At 51.9% G+C, this 16,375-nt stretch overlaps 1 protein-coding gene across 1 annotated transcript; it reads left to right on the top strand.

Annotated features, from left to right (window-relative positions):
- Positions 1–9,912: 9,912 nt before the first annotated feature.
- On the top strand, positions 9,913–15,669 carry BARHL2 (BarH like homeobox 2). The gene is made up of 3 exons (XM_053920904.1): positions 9,913–10,690; positions 12,568–12,793; positions 14,589–15,669. The coding sequence occupies exons 1-3, from the start codon at positions 10,078–10,080 to the stop codon at positions 14,899–14,901; spliced, it is 1,152 nt and encodes a 383-aa protein (XP_053776879.1). The 5' UTR covers positions 9,913–10,077; the 3' UTR covers positions 14,902–15,669.
- The last annotated feature ends 706 nt before the right edge of the window (positions 15,670–16,375 follow it).

Here is a 16,375-nt window from a genome sequence, read left to right as displayed (position 1 = left end):
GCAGTAATAACCGCTGGATCATTTTAAATGTGGCTAAACCGACGTTGGACAAAATCAATCTGCCATATGCTGGCTCTGAAGGAAATCACTTGCACAGTTTGACGAATTGCTTGCAGTCCCTCCAGCAATCCATAACTCGCTCTCTTCCTTCTTCTTCCCTCTCTTTGCACTCTCCCCCTTTCTCCGAGTCGCTCCCCCTTCCGCTTTACCCTTTCCTGCCGACTCCAGGTAATCCGAAATGGCACTGACCCTTCTCATCCTCTGATTACCTCTCTGAAGCATGAACTTGGGATAAAATCACACATCAGAAAATTCACCGTAATTATTTTGCGATGCTATCAGCATCGATCAATCACGCGCGCGACCCAGTGCTGGAATGCCCGGCACAGCCTGGGACGCGGATTCGCGTCCCGCCTGACTGACAGTTTTGGTAATTAAGTGATTGTATAGACCTCTCCGACTGTTCTAACAACCTTGTCAGGGCCTGTCTGCGGACAGAACATGCTGAAAATCAATGTGCTTCCTGCTCTCTGAGCAGTTCTGGTCGTGTACTTAGACTGATCGGGGAGGGGGAATCGGACAAAAAGGAAAACAGCACCTCTAAACGATCAGATTACCGGGGGCGGGGCATAGAAAGTTTACTTCTTTGTGGGTGGAGGGAAGGGGTCACTCCTACTCTGCAGATCCCCGCGCCCGGCACCGGGTGGAGCGAGAGGCCCGGTGCTTGTCACACCTGGGCGCCAAGACGGGGCTGGCCCTACCTCGCCCACCCCCCTCCCCACCCCCGGGAGTGGCGGGATTGGTAGGGGCCTTCCCGGGCTATAGCTGCGGGCTCTGGCTGCGGACGGCAGCGTCGCCACACGCAGGAGCCACGATTCGGCAGTACATTTTCGCCCGGATTAGAGGCAGAGATTGGTGGCTCAGTGTAAATGTCACGTAGCAGTTTTAATAAAGGAATGTTCGGATTGTTAGATTGCGCAGTATAATGTGAGTTTTGTGCCCCCCCCACCAATTCAGCTTCAGCCTCCCCCTCCCCCTCCATTCCCGAACACACATCACACTTCGGCGCGCGTTACAAATATATTACATATTCAGAGTGATCTCGCTGCGGCGCCCGTGGGAGGGGCACGGTCTCCGAGCTTCACATCCACCTCGCCGAGGGCCGCGGGACGCCGGCCCGACCGCCAGCATCAGCAATAGGAAAACGACCGAGACCCGAGCTGCTCTGAGGACGCTTCTTTTACACTCCCATCCTCGAATCTCGGGGGAAAAACTCCCATTGAGAAGAGGGTCCTAAAAGGCCCGAGCTAGGAGGCGGGACCTCCAGTTCTCTGCCAAGGTGCTCCAGTTAAGAGTATTTTAATTCTTTCACAATCGCTCTCCCAAACCTTAAAAACCTAACCAATTGAAGGCGCGTACACACAAAAGAGGGAAGGGTAGCAAAATCAATCCACCAAGTTCAAAGCCCTGGGGTGTGAGATGAGGCTTCAGGGTGCTGGGCGCTGAGCCGAGTGTGCTGAGGCAGGTCCCACTCACCGCGCAAGAACGCAGCCCCACCCCGCAGACACCTGAATCTCTGTGTGTGCGCGTGTGTACGTGTTGGGGGGCATCACACCCCACCCCACCCCACTGCTTGCCTGTCTCCTATGCCAAGAGCTGCCCATCCTCAGAGAGAAAAATATGAGTGTGGACGCTTTACGCACCATTAGGAAGACACTACAGTTTTAATGTGGTCTAATTAGTGCCGCTAACCGAGCAAATATTATTATATTGAATAATGATAACGCGATGAAAATATTAATGCTTTTGAACTTTGCACGTGGGAGCCGTTCCTTTAGTTCTCCCGGGACCGCTCCCGCCCAAGCATTCTCAGACCCACCAGCAGAGGCGGTCCGATGCACCTACAGGAAGGCGAGTCCACAGGCTAGCCCAGGACATAAGTGTGTCATCGCAGACAGATAAACCACACTCTGGCCCACGCCACATATCACCCACCACGCAAAAGACCTCCTTCCAATGGCGTCCTCTTTTTCTCCGTAGCAGGCCGTAAAAAGCAAACCATACAGGGGTCCGCTGGGGTCCCTCTTTACTGCGCATATGCCGGGCACCCCAGGAATGTTGCGGTGTGCGCGCTGGGTGTGTTCTGCTTTAATAAGGGCCGCCAGGCAGGTGGAGTTGCAGGAGAAGGACCCACTTAATTAGCATTTAAATTCACAGTCCCCTCTTATTACCAAATATTTCTCCCTTGAGAATTTGGTGAAAAGCAGGCATTTAACAATTAGGAAATAAGGAAGGCTCGAAATAGAGATTCAAATCTTAACTCTCTTAGCGAGTTTGGGGAGCCAAAGCCATGGGAGAGCGTGAATGGGTTGGGCGGGAGGCACTCAGGGCTGGCGATGGAGTGCCAGCATCCCATATGATCAGCACAACCACTCCCGCTCCCTCCTCGAACCCTACCACGTTCTTATGGAGCCCCAGGAGACAAGAGCCAAGGGACTGTCCTGCCCTTGCTTCCTGAAGACAGGCCAGCTTTTTCCTGGTTACTAGGCTGGGAAAGGGCCTAAGAAGAGTTTTCAAAATGAGGCTATGGGTTTGCCCGGGAAAAGTGGAAAGGTGTTGTCCCAGCCAGACAGCGCCCCCTCTCGGGCTGAATTGCTTCCCTGCCCCAATCCTGCCTACCCACCCCCCCGCCCCCCCACGGCTCATTTGCTTGTGGCCCTTAGTTCCTTTCCCACGCGTTTTGGGACACCGATTCCACAAGCAAAGTTGGTGTTAGCTGCTCTGGCTCTCCTACGCAACCCTTCCCGCCCCCCCCCCCCCCCTGCTGGGTGCGTCTGGACGAGAAATGGCCTCCTAGCCCTGTATCCAGGTCAGCGGATGGTTCGGCCTGGGTACACCCCCGTAATTGGAGGATTCTGCAACCCCCTGAAAGACTGTGGGAGCTGACAGCGACTGTCCCTCTTCCCCCCAGCCACCCCCCCCCCCCCCCCCCCCCCGCACCGTGTCTGGGAACCCAGCCCCACCCGCTCCAGAGGCAGGAGCGTGGGCGGGGAGCTTTCAATTTGTTCCAGTGATGGCTCTAACTTAATAAGGCGATTGATTAGCGCTCAAAGTGCCGTTTTAATTAGGCGCTTGTTAATTAACATCGCAAATGAACTTCCCCTTTCCGGATTGGCATCTTCGCCCAGCTCTCTGAGGCTTTCATTTCTTTTCTGCCTGGGCCCCTCCATTCCCTCTTCACCTAAGGAGTGGTTAGAAAAGTGAACTCTGGCCCAGAGCCTTCGAGATTTCAGAGTTTTTAAAAAGAATGTATTATTTATTCTGCAACAGTTGTCCCACTTTCCCTCCTTTGCCCCCTCCATTCAGCCTGTGCCCCTCCACTTCCATAATCAGTTCCTTCACCATTGTCCATGTCCATGCCTCCTTCACATATGTTCTTTGACGAATCACTTCACCTTCTTTCAATCAGTCCCTACTTCCCACCTCCCCTCTTACAGCTGTCAGCCTGTTCCATTATTCTATGCCTATCTTCCCCCCTCACCACCACCCCCCAGCCCCCCACTTGCATGAAATGGATGGTGGTGCCAAAAGGGTTGGGGACCTCTGCATTAGGTTCCTCTTATGAGATCATATGGTATTTGTCTTCCACTTATTGGCTTATTTCATTTAGTGTGATAATCTCCATTTCCATCCATGCTGTCCCAAAAGGTAGGAATTCCTTCTTTCTTTCTGCTGCGTAGTATTCCATTGTGTAAATGTACCACAGTTTTTTTATCCACTCATTTACTAATGGGCACTTAAGCTGCTTCCAAATCTTGGCTATTGTAAATAGTACTGCTATGAACATGGATGTGGGTACATAAATTCTTTTGGTGTTTTGGGATTCTTCAGGTATGTTCCCAGCAGTGGAATCACTGGGTCAAAGGCAGTTTCACTTTTAGTTTTTTGAGGAAATTCCATACTGTTTTCCACAGTGGCTACACAGTCTGTATTCCTACCAACAGTGCAGTAGGGTTCTTTTTACAGCGGGAGGTGCCAGTGTCACACGGGGCCCCTTCCATTTCTCCAAGAGCCCATCTCCAATGGACAACTGTTCAGCTGAAGAAGGGTGAAATAAAATCTCTCCTCATGTTCCCCCTAGCCTCCTCCTCCCACTGCCTCCACTTTATCACCATCTCTACCTCCATCTCTGACTCGCCGGAGATGTCTTTCTCCCTCCAAATTTGTAACTCTAGAAAGAAGAAAGGAAATGGAAGTAGGGGTGGGGAATAGCGGTTACAGGCCTATTTTGAGGGAACTGGACCATCTTATCGGATCAAACCAAACCTGCTGTAAAATCCTGCTGCTGGGGTCTTTGGACATACGTGCATTTAGTTCCCGTTCTCTCCAAGGAACTTCAAGAATATTTTCCTGCAGCACTCAGGAGAGATGCCTGGAGCCAACATAATCCACAGACTGCAGCCAGGCCCACAGTCAGATTAAAAATTTGAACAAGTTGTGGGCATTTTTACATTATTCCTCATAGATACCAAACAAATGCCTCTGAAGATATCCCTGTGCTTGGAACACACCCCTTTTCTTTCATAACTGAAGACACACAGCCACACTTCATTTTCTTCAGGAAGCCTTTCTGTTCCCCCTATTCCTCCCAAGGTAGAACTCTCCACTCTCTTTTGCATCCCCACTATAGCAAATTTATATTGGCCTCCGGGCATTTAGGACAATTTCAACCATGCTCGAACTGCGTCAACTGTCTTAGGAGGGTTAATGTCCCATTCGCAAGCATCTGGCACAGAATGCACATTCAGTAATGTTTATGGACTGAGTAATTGAACAAAATGAGTGAGAGAAGGAAGAAGTGAAAAAAATATGGCTACTGTATGGTAAATATAGCCAGAAATAGCTGCCATCTTTGTGTTGTTCATTTATCAAACTCTTGCTTCACATTTTGTAGAGAGCTTTTACATAGCAGGTCTTATTTGCTCACCACAACACCCTATTCTAGGCAAGGATTCACCCCTTTAATAGAGAAGGAAGTTGGTGATCAGAAAGGTTAAGTGCCTTGTTCAAGAACATTGGAAAATGGCAAAAATAAGACTAAAACTCCCTCTTTCAGCATTCTTATGTCTGCATATTTACTGACTGCTTAGGTACAACACACATCTAACCCCCCAGGGAGAGCCAGCTTTGCTAAGTCTCTTCCAAACTGCTGATCTGTAGAGTTGCAGTGAGATGTATAGCTCTCACACGTTTTCTTATGATGCCAAAATGATCTTGCGAACGCTTTCCCTAGGACAATTAGCAATTGCATAGACTATCATTTTAACCTGTTGTTCTGTTAAGCCAGTTTTCAGTTACCTTATTCGTTTTTTTCCACTTTACCTTTCTCCCTCTGCTTCCAACCTCCACTCTCCTGGTTTCAGCCTGTTAAGTAACTCAATTCAGTGTTTTCATGTCTTTCTCTTTATTACATTATTTTTCGAAGCAAATACACATCAAGCCCTTAGGCAGTTGGAAATATATTGATAGACTGGGGGCGGGGGGGGAGAAAGAAAATGTCCGACGTTTCTGTAGCTTTGAAAAGGCGAGAAGTCACCCTAGAGTCGGGGAGTCAGCTTTGGAAAGGGAAAGCTTACTTGTGTATCATGCACCTTTTACGTAGAAAGAAACAATGGCCGGCTCTCTTGGTTTGGGGCTCTTGGCGCCGCCCAGTGGAGACAAGCACCTTTGCACCTCATGCCAGCCAGTTGGCATTGTCATCTTGTGGACCCTTGGAAACGGTCAAATAAAATGTGACAGGAAGAAACGCCAGTTCGGAGTTCTTCATAATCTATAGGTGAATTTCTTCAAAGTTCAGTTCCGTTTTTAAAAAACCTGATGCTCCAGTTTAAACACACCCCCAAATCTAGGTTGTAAAAGTAAGCCTCTGAGAGAGTGTACTGAGAAACAAAACTTGTTAAAATAGACAAGTGTTTGAAACTTTCTATGTGGTGGGGAGGAAGCATCTTTAGTGATCAGGACTCACATGTCTTTGAAAGCCAGGAAGGAAACGTTGTTCACTATTATCCACAGTTGGCAAATAACTACTTTCTATGCAAAAATTCTAAAATATCCCAAAATTAAAAATTTTTCTTTTTTTCCTTTGTCTTATTTCAAAGGAAATTAAGGCACGAAAGTGGGAGATACTTTTCAAACTTATGTCAATTTAGGGGCTATATTTGTTTGTATTTTAAATCCAGTGGGAAAAAATCTGATTAAGTCCAGTCAGTGCATTTCTTTTCCTATACATGGGAATTGAAAATGTGATTAATCTGCACTGTTCCATTTCTGAGTTTTGATTTTTTAAAATGAAAAGTTATCTTTGCTTGGGTGCATATACACTGTGGGGCAAAAGTTGGTTTACAATTGTTTGTATGGAAAAATAATACAATAATTAATAAATAATAATGTAAGAATAAACTCTGTTTCACATACTCACAGTCTACATTTGTCCCTCCCTGTATATATTCTCAGGAAAAAAATGGCAAAAGAGGAATGTGTCTGTAGAAAAAAGAACAATGGAAAGTTAAGTAACAAAACCCCACCCCCGAATAATATTTTTCATTAAGTTTTCAGTCTAGTTTTAGTGTTCCAGTCCCTCTTTTAAGTCTTCAGGCCGCTCTGGTAGGCATTTCCTCTCTGGTAGGACCCAAAGATGAGACTCGCCTTGATAAAAGTCGAGGTCCTGCTTTCCCCTCGCAATTGTTGCTCTGGAAAGCTGATCAAACATCCCACCCAAAGAACTTTTCCATCATCTTAACCTTTTCTTAAGAAAACACGATCCGAACTATTCATAAGGTGGGGCCTACTTGGCAGAACCTCTGTTTTGTTTGCTTTGGAGTTTTCATAAAACGAACGCCCCCCTTTCCCCTAACACTTCCACCTTCTCCTTTCTCTTTAGATTTCATTTTTCCATAGGGACATATTTCTTTCTGTCTCTTCTGCTAATGCTGTGAATTATTCCAAGCAAAAAATCCCGCCGAACCACCCAACAAAAGCTGTGCACCCCGTTTTTTGAGCTCTTGAGTCATTTTAGACATGAGAACAAAACAAAAACAGGCTTACATAAATTATTTATGAAGGTCGAGAATAAGTGACTTGTGCAGTGCCGTCAGTTCTGGATCTTAAATGTTTTTCCTCCTCCCCACTTCCCACCCAGAGTAGTCTGCGAGGGAAGGGCAGGCTGGAGCGCCGGGTTTGGGAGGGAACGCGCCTCGTCTGGGACGTTGGCGGATGAAGTCTGAATGGGCAGAGCCCGAACTGTTATTAGGGGGGGGAGGAATGTGTATTAGCGGGGGGGAGGAATGTGTACGGGCCGCCGGCAGGTCGGCCAGCCCCAGCGCCCTCCCCGCAGAAGCCCAGGGCGCCGGGCGCCGGGCGTCCGGCCTTTTGGGCGGGACCTGTGGCCCTCGGAGGAGACAGGTGCCCTGAAGGCCGAGGCCCGGGTTCTAAAGTCGCCGCCGGCCAGAAGGCCGAGGCCGGCCCGCAGGCTCCCAGAAGGGGCCAAGCCCGCTCCGGGCATCCGCCAGGCCCTGCGCGGCTCCCGGGCCCAGAGGGGCTCGGCCCGGCCGGCCACGCGCTGCTGCGGAGGGGCTCCCTCAGCCCTCGCACAGGCTCCTGCTGCCGCTGGCCGGTCCCCGCCGAGGCTCACCAGCCCTGGCTCCTCGCCGAACTCCGCTCGCTGTCCGCGAAAACCGAGAGCGGCCGAAGGGTACGTCGCCTGGCCGCGGTCCTCCCCACAGTCCTCCTCAGACACAGGCCCCTGGAAAAAAAAAAGGGGGCACAAAGAAGATAAGAAAGAGCTCCACACGCCCCGGAAAGAGCGCGGGCCTTTTCTGGGCCCGAACTTCGAATGCTCCGGAAACCGCGGGGAGGGCGAGCCCCCGCGTCCGCGCCCCCCTCCGCACCAGGCCCGCGCAGACCCGGCGCCCCCAGAGGCCGGGCGCCTCCCTCCCCGACCCGCTCCCCCGCTTCTGGTCCTGAACCCGGAAAAAAGCGGCTCCCCAGAAAGCGAGCGTCAGAACCTCAGCTAAAGCCCAGATTTCCGCCCAGCCCTCGAGGACTTTAAAGTCCATTTTATACCATCATTCTGCACCTAGTCACGGAAGTGATGCCAGCCACTCAGATTCATAGGGTTCTTAAAATGGTAATTTGGAGTAAAATGTAACTCAAGGAACTTTGAATCATTCATTAGCACCTTATAATTACTCTGCTAATTAGGTTGACACGGCACTTAATCAGGAGTAATACGCCGGCTTGTCACTGGCACTTCCCATTACTCTGACATTCAACAAGAGACAGGTCGGAGGCGCCCCGGAGAAAACGATGCAAGTCGATGCCCTCGACGAGGCGTCCCAGTCAAGCCGTGCCCGGGCCCCCAGCGGGGCCACCGTGACCGTTTCCTTCCGAACGGGGGCAGAGGCCGTAGGGGGCGTGGAGAGGCAGAGAGAACCTGGAAAACAGGCTCATGGCGAAAGCGCCGCGGCGGACCCAGCACCCATGCTTCTGAGCCCCGGCGGCCTGACGCCGCAGTGAGCCGCGGCCGCCCGCGCCACGACTGAGCGCCGAGGGGCTTAGCTCCCCTGCTCGGGAGAAAAGTGTCTGGCATTTCTTCCACCACAGGCCCTGTTTGGTGACTGGACTGGGCCCCTGGGTTTGAGCAGCAGGCCGCTGCCCCAACCGTCCCCAGCCCTGCGCGAGGGCGCCGGGGGCCGCGGACCCTCAGGGCCGGGCCACGGAGCTCTTCGGGAGAGAAATCAGAGCTCGAGGGGCCCCCGGCGGGCCGGCCGGCGGGAGCTCTGGCCGCTAGAGTTTCACACTTCCCCGAGGGTTCCTTCGGCCCGCCCCCTCCGCCCTCAGGGTCCTCAGACTAGTACCACGCGGGTTCGGGAGGCTGCGCGGGAGGCCGCGCGGGGGGCCGTGCGGGGGCTGAAAGGGCAAGCCGGCCCGGTCGCTTTCCACTTCCTGCGCTGTTTCCCTTCGCTACTCGGAAGTAGGAAAAGGGGCGAACCCCTACTGTCCCGCCCCTCCCTCATCCCTTCGGGCCCCTTCTCTCGTTTCCCTCTCTCCCTTCGCCCTCCCTCCCGGTGCGGACACCCGGGCCACCGCGGGACTGGGCGATCGGCCTCCGGCCGCTGGCAAAGGGATCTGCGGCTTCTCAAAAGAGCAGCGAAGCCCGACCCGCGAGCGAGGACGGCCTCACGAGCTGCTTGGCCATTGGCTCCCGGCACGTCGGCGTCGCTCGCCCGCGCGCGCGCGGCCAATGGGGGTGGTGGGCCGGGCGCGCGGCCCGGCCGGCGGGGGCGCGGTGCGGCGAACGGCGGCAGTGGCCGTGACGTCACGGGAGGGGGGTCGGCGCCGCCCGCCTGCAGCCGGATTACAAGCGAACGCGCCGGGCAGCAGCCGGAGTCGCACGGCGCCGCGTCTCCGCCGTCTTCTCCGCCTGCACCTGCTCCTTCCTTTCCTCCTCGTCCTCCTCCTCCTGTGGTCGCGACCACCGCGGCGGTGTCTGCTCCACAACTTTACAAGAAAGTTCAGAAACTTGGCTCCTGGGGCGGCCCAGTCGCACGCGACAGCCACCTCGGGGAGCCGCCAGGGAGCTCCGAGGGCGCGCGGCCGCCTGGGCTTCGGGGTCGCTGCACCTGACACGTCCGCCGCTGCCGCCTGGTGCCAGGCTGTGAGCGACCCAGGCGGCGGCGGCAGAGGCAGCGCAGCAGCCACAGGGGTCACCTCCTGTCGTCCGCGCCGCACGCGCGGTCGTTGCTGGGGCGCGAGCTCCGTGCTTCCTCAACAATTTTTGTAACTTTCCCCCAGTCTTCCTTTCTTCCCACCCTTACTTTTTGCATAAGGGAAAAAAAGTTGTGTCGAAACTGTCCACCGATTGTCACCTCCCAATAATCCTTCCTTCCCTCCCTACTTTTTTGTTTTGTTTTTTAAAGCGGCAACAACGTTGTTTAGTGTTTATTTTACGATCGATAGCTTTCTTTGCTTGGTCGGGGCGGCTGCTGAGCGGCGGAGTGGCGTGGACCTCATGTAGAAATGACAACAATGGAAGGGGCCAGCGGGTCGAGTTTTGGAATAGACACGATTTTGTCCAGTGCCAGTTCGGGCAGCCCCGGCATGATGAATGGAGATTTCCGCCCACTCGGCGAGACTAGGACCGCGGATTTTAGAAATCAGGCCACTCCATCCCCCTGTTCAGAGATTGATACGGTAGGAACGGCGCCTTCCTCTCCCATCTCTGTCACCATGGAGCCTCCGGAGACGCATCTGGTAGCGGACGGGCCCCAGCATCACCACCACCTCCACCACAGCCAGCAGCCGCCGCCACCGGCCGCGGCCCCGACGCAAAGTTTGCAGCCTTCGCCGCCGCAGCAGCCGCCGCCGCCGCAGCCACCCGCTCAGCAGCTGGGCTCGGCCGCCTCGGCCCCCAGGACTTCCACCTCTTCTTTCTTAATTAAAGACATCCTGGGCGACAGCAAACCTCTGGCGGCGTGTGCGCCCTACAGCACCAGCGTCTCCTCTCCCCACCACACCCCGAAGCAGGAGAGCAACGCAGCGCACGAGAGCTTCAGGCCAAAGCTGGAGCAGGAGGACAGCAAAACCAAACTCGACAAGCGGGAAGATTCCCAGAGCGACATCAAATGCCACGGTGAGTCGCGCCGCCTCGGCTCCCTCGGCCTCAGCCGTCTAGCTTCTCCTGCTGGTTCCCTGTCACTCCTTCAGTCTCCCGCAGATCTCTCTGATGGGGAGTTATTCCCGCACCTTCTAAGGCAATTGCGCCGCAATTAAAAACTACAGGCGGGAGGGAGGCCTGGGCGTGCGGTTCAGAGACTCAAGACTCGTCCGAAGTTCTGCTTATTGTTACATTTCTACCTCTCAACCCACACCGACATCCACCTCCTTTCTTTGTTTTACTTAATTGTAATTTATTAGGAAAGGGCCAGCGGCGAGGGTATCTGACCGGAAATACTTTCGTTGATAAAAGGCAAGGACTCCAGATTTTTTTAAACCGAGACCTTGTGAGTGCAAATAGGGAGACGTGGGAGAAACAGGCTTAGCTAGCGTGGTGTCTTGGGGTGTGATCACAACATGTTACTTATTCTTTAATGAAAATTATTTCATTCCCCCTACACACCAAATTTCCTGAACAACAGCACAGGAATTATCAGACTTAATAAAGGAAAAATTTCCGAGCTGATTAACACAGCAACTTTTTCAAAATTAGATCCTGGTTAATATAGGGAAGTTCACAAGATAAAAATTTATAATCAGGTTTTCAGTATTTTAAAAAACCCTTCTTACCCCATGGCCCCAACCGAATATCTGCATTTTAGTAAAATTTCTGGCTCCTTACAAGTGATTGAAACATAGCATTTATGAAAGTAAAATTTATGGAATTGAATCTATTTTTTTTTTTGTAAAATCAGAAGGTGGCAATTGAAATTGTCCTTCAACTCCCTTTTTCACATTTTTCAGACTGTTTCATAAGTGTTCTGGTCTTTACGACAAAAGCATTTCAACATAGCAGGAGGTTTTTTTCCTTTACTAAGTGTTCTATTATTATTACTGTTACTATTACTATTACTATTATTAATCTTTGCCATTTCTGGGAAAGATGTGCGCAGACTGTCTGGAAGGTAGGATATTGGCTGCTCATTTTACTATTACAGCATTAGCATAATAGTGCCCAAAACAGATGTACAGTCTGGTCTGGTGATTTTTTGTGCACCAACCTCCCCAGTGGGTCAATTAGCGAGATTATTGTTCTTCCTGCAGGGAAGATCAAGGAGCGCAGCAAAAAACGGGTACAAACAGAGAGGGATTGACATATCGATTTCCCAGCATTTCAGTAAAAAACCAAAGTTGACAAATGGAATCCGGAAATCTCTGGGCTGTCACCTGAATGGGTTCAGTGATTTTGAGCTCAGCTCGGTGTCTGGGTGACATATTCTTTCGGAAGCTTTGCAAGACATGATGTAAGCAGCTGTAGAGAGCTTGATTCCGACATTTCCCAAGTGTACCTGATAAAGGAAAACAAATGCCTATAACTTTGAGTAAACAGAAAAAGTAAAATGAAAAAATGCGCCCCCTCCTCAAAAAAAGAAAAAAAAGAAACAAAATAGAAAGACCTTTTGAAAACTACTAAATCTAAAAAAAATGAAGTCACAGTGAAAAACAATAAAGGAAATGGACAGGGTCTCCCCACCTTCCAGTAAGTAAACAATAACAAAAGGACCCTTTATTATCAAGTATTTTTCCTTTTTCAGTTTCAAAGGTGGAGAGATCAGATACCCTTTTAGAACCCTTTTAAGGAGCTCTACACAAGGCTCCATACTCTCTAGACAGAAATTGGTCCTCTTACTCCATACTGGCTGAAGTTCAAGTGTGTGTGTGAGGAGGGTGGCATAGTATAGTCCTCAGAGACTAGAAGCTGGATTGGGAATGTGGCAATATGTGCCAGGAGGACACTCCATCCTTCCCTGTTCCAGGCTAGTTTACTGAGCTGTGCCTGGGTTTCTGTCATAGGAACAAAGGAGGAAGGAGACCGGGAGATTACAAGTAGCCGAGAGAGTCCCCCTGTGAGAGCCAAAAAGCCTCGCAAAGCCAGGACGGCTTTCTCTGACCACCAACTCAATCAACTGGAGCGTAGCTTTGAGCGGCAGAAGTACCTGAGCGTGCAGGACCGCATGGACCTGGCTGCTTCGCTCAACCTCACTGACACCCAGGTCAAGACCTGGTACCAGAACCGCAGGTAAGGGAGGCTCTGTGGGGGGGCAAAGCATCTGGCCATCCAGGTCATGACTGTAGCACTAGTCTTCTTCCCTCCTGGCCTTGGGAGACACTAGGGACTCAGAGGGCTTGGAATGGCCACTTGGGGACTTTCAAGCAGGAGCAGGGATTAGCCACTCCCCCAAGGTGCAAGTTGTCCATAGGCAGCTGTAGTTTAGAAAATTTTACACTTCTAAGTGTCTTAACATGTGCTCCTTTCCCTCTCAAATCTGAGTGGCTGGAATCCACCCCCCCCCAACTTTGCCCCAAAATCAATCAAGCCACACCTTCTCTAAATCAGACATCTGTGCAGCTGACACTCAGGCCCGGGGAGCCTGTGAGGTGTGCCCTTTGGGCCTGCCGCAGACTGGTTCCAAATGTTTGTAGCTGGACACACAGCCTAGCTATTTCGGTCTTGGAAGAACTGCCCCACTGCTTTGACTTAAATGTCTTTGCCTTGGCCTGTGAGGCGGCCAGGACAGGTAGGGTGGGCAGCAGCAGGCGGGAGAATGAATCAGCATCTGGCTAGGCATCCATACTGAGGATCTGTCCCCTGTACTGGCTGCCTCAGAGCCCACCAGCAACCTCAAAGGAAATTAGGAAAGAGGCTGGCAGAGCTTGCAAGGCCCCTGAACTGTAGAGGAAACCCGGGGAAGCTGAGGCCGATGTTATGCTGTGTTTCCAAGCCCGGTAGTTGTCTCCCTTGTCTCAATTTCTCTCTCCCCCACCTTTTCTCTCGTTTGTGTTCTAATCGTCCGTAAGTGCAGTTGGAAATGCCCATCCAGTTGTCATCTTTACCATAATTTTCTGTCTCATTACATACGGTTTCAGCCACCCTAATTCTGTCGGAAAACATTAGTGTCATTTGTAGCCAATTTAAAATGGACGACATGTTTATTAATTTGGCTGGAGCTGTCCGGTATGGATGGCCCACCAGTCCTGAGTTCCTTTATGAGGCATTTAAGCAAGAGCCTCCTCTCCTCCTGTTCTGAAGGAGAGTACAGTGGGGGAGGGAGGAGACTGAGAAAAGCTGATCACAGATTTTAATTGTTACTCTCTCCCTGAGGAGAAAATATCTTGAAATGCATTTTTCCCCTCCTGAAATGGCCTGGAGGTACTGACCCCTTGGGAGAGAACTCCCTCAAACGAATTCCGTTTGGAAACCTTGCTGCCTTCCTCTGCCTAAGCCCCCTGCCTCCTGTAAGGTCCTGTCAGGCTGATGAGAGAGAGGTGTCCCCACAGCCCTGGGGACTGAGAGAGGCCAGGTCCAAGGCCCAGGAATCTCTGTGTCCCTTTGTTTACCGTTTCTTCTCTCTCAGCCGCTGGGAAAGGGGGGGAGGGGCAGAGAGACACTCTGGGGTTGTTGGGGAGCCACTCACTGGGGAAAAGGAATTAGACGAGGAAGGAAAAGATTGCCTATAGAAAGAGTGGCCTCAGTTGACCTTCAGGAAAGTTTTGGGAGGTAGCCAAACTATAAGGGGTGGGGGCAACGGTGGAGCAGAGGATCAGGAAGAGGCAGCAAAGCTTCTAGAATTTCATTTGCTAATTCTCAGACATTGAAAGTGTCATTTATGAAATTGACTTGGCTTTTGGTCACTCTGTGAGCAAGAGGGTGGTGTTGGGGTGCGAGGTGCACGAGATGTGGTCATTCCGGTCCTCGGAGCTCTCTCGGCCTCCAGTCCGCCGGGAAGGGAGGGCGGGAGAGGGCGAGAGAAGGGGCCTTGGAGCCTGGACTGTGCCCACAGCGGCGGGGTGCGTGCACGTCCACTTTTTTTCAGGACCAAGTGGAAGCGGCAGACCGCGGTGGGCCTGGAGCTGCTGGCCGAGGCGGGGAACTATTCGGCACTGCAGAGGATGTTTCCGTCGCCTTACTTCTACCATCCCAGCCTGTTGGGCAGCATGGACAGTACTACCGCGGCCGCAGCGGCCGCCGCCATGTACAGCAGCATGTACCGGACTCCTCCCGCGCCCCACCCCCCGCTGCAGCGGCCCCTGGTGCCCCGCGTGCTCATCCACGGCTTGGGCCCCGGGGCGCAGCCGGCTCTCAACCCCCTGTCCAACCCCATTCCAGGCACCCCGCACCCCCGGTGAAGGACAAGAACCAGGACAGCGCTGCAGTCCCTCTCCCGTCCCCTCCCCTACTCGGACTGCTGTCCTTTCTCTCCCCGCGCCGGGCAGACGGGTCTCCCTGGCTGCAGACCCGGGAAGCCGCGAAGTGAGAAAGGAAGATACTCACCAATGGGCGGGGCCCCCAAAGAGGAGCCAGCCCTCTGCTCTCCCTCTCCCCACCCCCAGACAGGGCTGGAAGGCTCCCCCACTGCAGTGTGACTGGTGAAAACGCTGACCCCACACAAAGTGCGATCAGTAAGTGAAAACATCAACAAAAACAAAACCTCAAGTTCTTTTAAAAATGACTTTAGGGACATGCAGGCGGGAGGGAGGGGGAGGGGTAAGGAGGAAAGAAAGAAGGGCACGGAGAGGAAACTGCACAGGCGGAGAACTGTAGACGGACAGACGGCCTCAAATTCTGAGGCAGAGGGCGTTGCTGTGGACTTTCCGCCTGCCCCAGAGAAAAGAGGAGGGTAACTGAGAACTTTGCACTGATTTCTCATGACCTTTTTTCTTTTGGAAAAGTGGCATGCTCCATAATATGAAGAAAAATGTACATTTGAAAGACTGAGTGATAAGTGATATATCATATTTATTATATGTTGTCCAAAAAAGAGTCACTTATATACGTTAGTAAAACATGATTTTTCTTTTCATGTCTTTTTGATTCAGTAAAATAAATGCTTAGACAAAAATATAGATTTTTTGTGATTGAAAATTACAAAAATAAAGTTTATCTTTTTTTAACAAGTGATGAAATCCAAGGGAGCTGATTTTACTAAAGCAGAATGTATTATGATGAAGTGACCGATTTGATTTAGAAAAAAATTCCTTTCCGGGATATTAGGAATTTATGAAATCTGTAAAGTCGTCAGTTTGATTTGTATAAAAACAGCTCCATTTTTCAAGCTGGTCTCTGCTGAGCTGTTATTTATATATGTGGTTTTCTTTATTTTTAAGTGGATGATTTCAGAGCAGCCCGCGAGACCGCGGGAGAAAGTCTGCCGTAGGTTGTTGGTGATTGCTAAGTGAGCGGCCCACTTTCCTTGCTGCCCGGGCCTCCTGGCAGCCCCAGCTGAACTGGGTCTGTCCACCCCTCCTCCTTCTCCTACGGTTCCTCCCGGGGCAGCCAGGGTCCCCAGTGTCGGGCGGGCGGGCGGAGGCTACGCGGGCCTAGCAGCTGTTCCAAAGCCGGAGGCCCGGTGCCTGCACGGCAGGACAGCCTGTGAGCGTGAGGCTGCAGGGCGCGCAATTAGGACACCCCGGGGACTCGGAGAGGTCCGGCTAACGAACCCTCCTGGCGGCTTTGATCCTCGCCTTCTCATTCCCTGGGCGGGCATCCAGCCCGCTACCCCACGCCGAGCCTCTTGTCCTTGTGAGTATGGGATGCCTCAAGAGGGAATGCATCTCTGGCCGAGACGTGCATGCCAAGCTTTTTATCAGAGCTTCTGGAGGA

Source organism: Desmodus rotundus, chromosome 3 (genome assembly GCF_022682495.2).
Source record: "Desmodus rotundus isolate HL8 chromosome 3, HLdesRot8A.1, whole genome shotgun sequence".
Lineage (NCBI taxonomy): Eukaryota > Metazoa > Chordata > Mammalia > Chiroptera > Phyllostomidae > Desmodus > Desmodus rotundus.
Note: the sequence above shows the minus strand (reverse complement) of the source record. Positions and strands in the feature narration are given on the sequence as shown.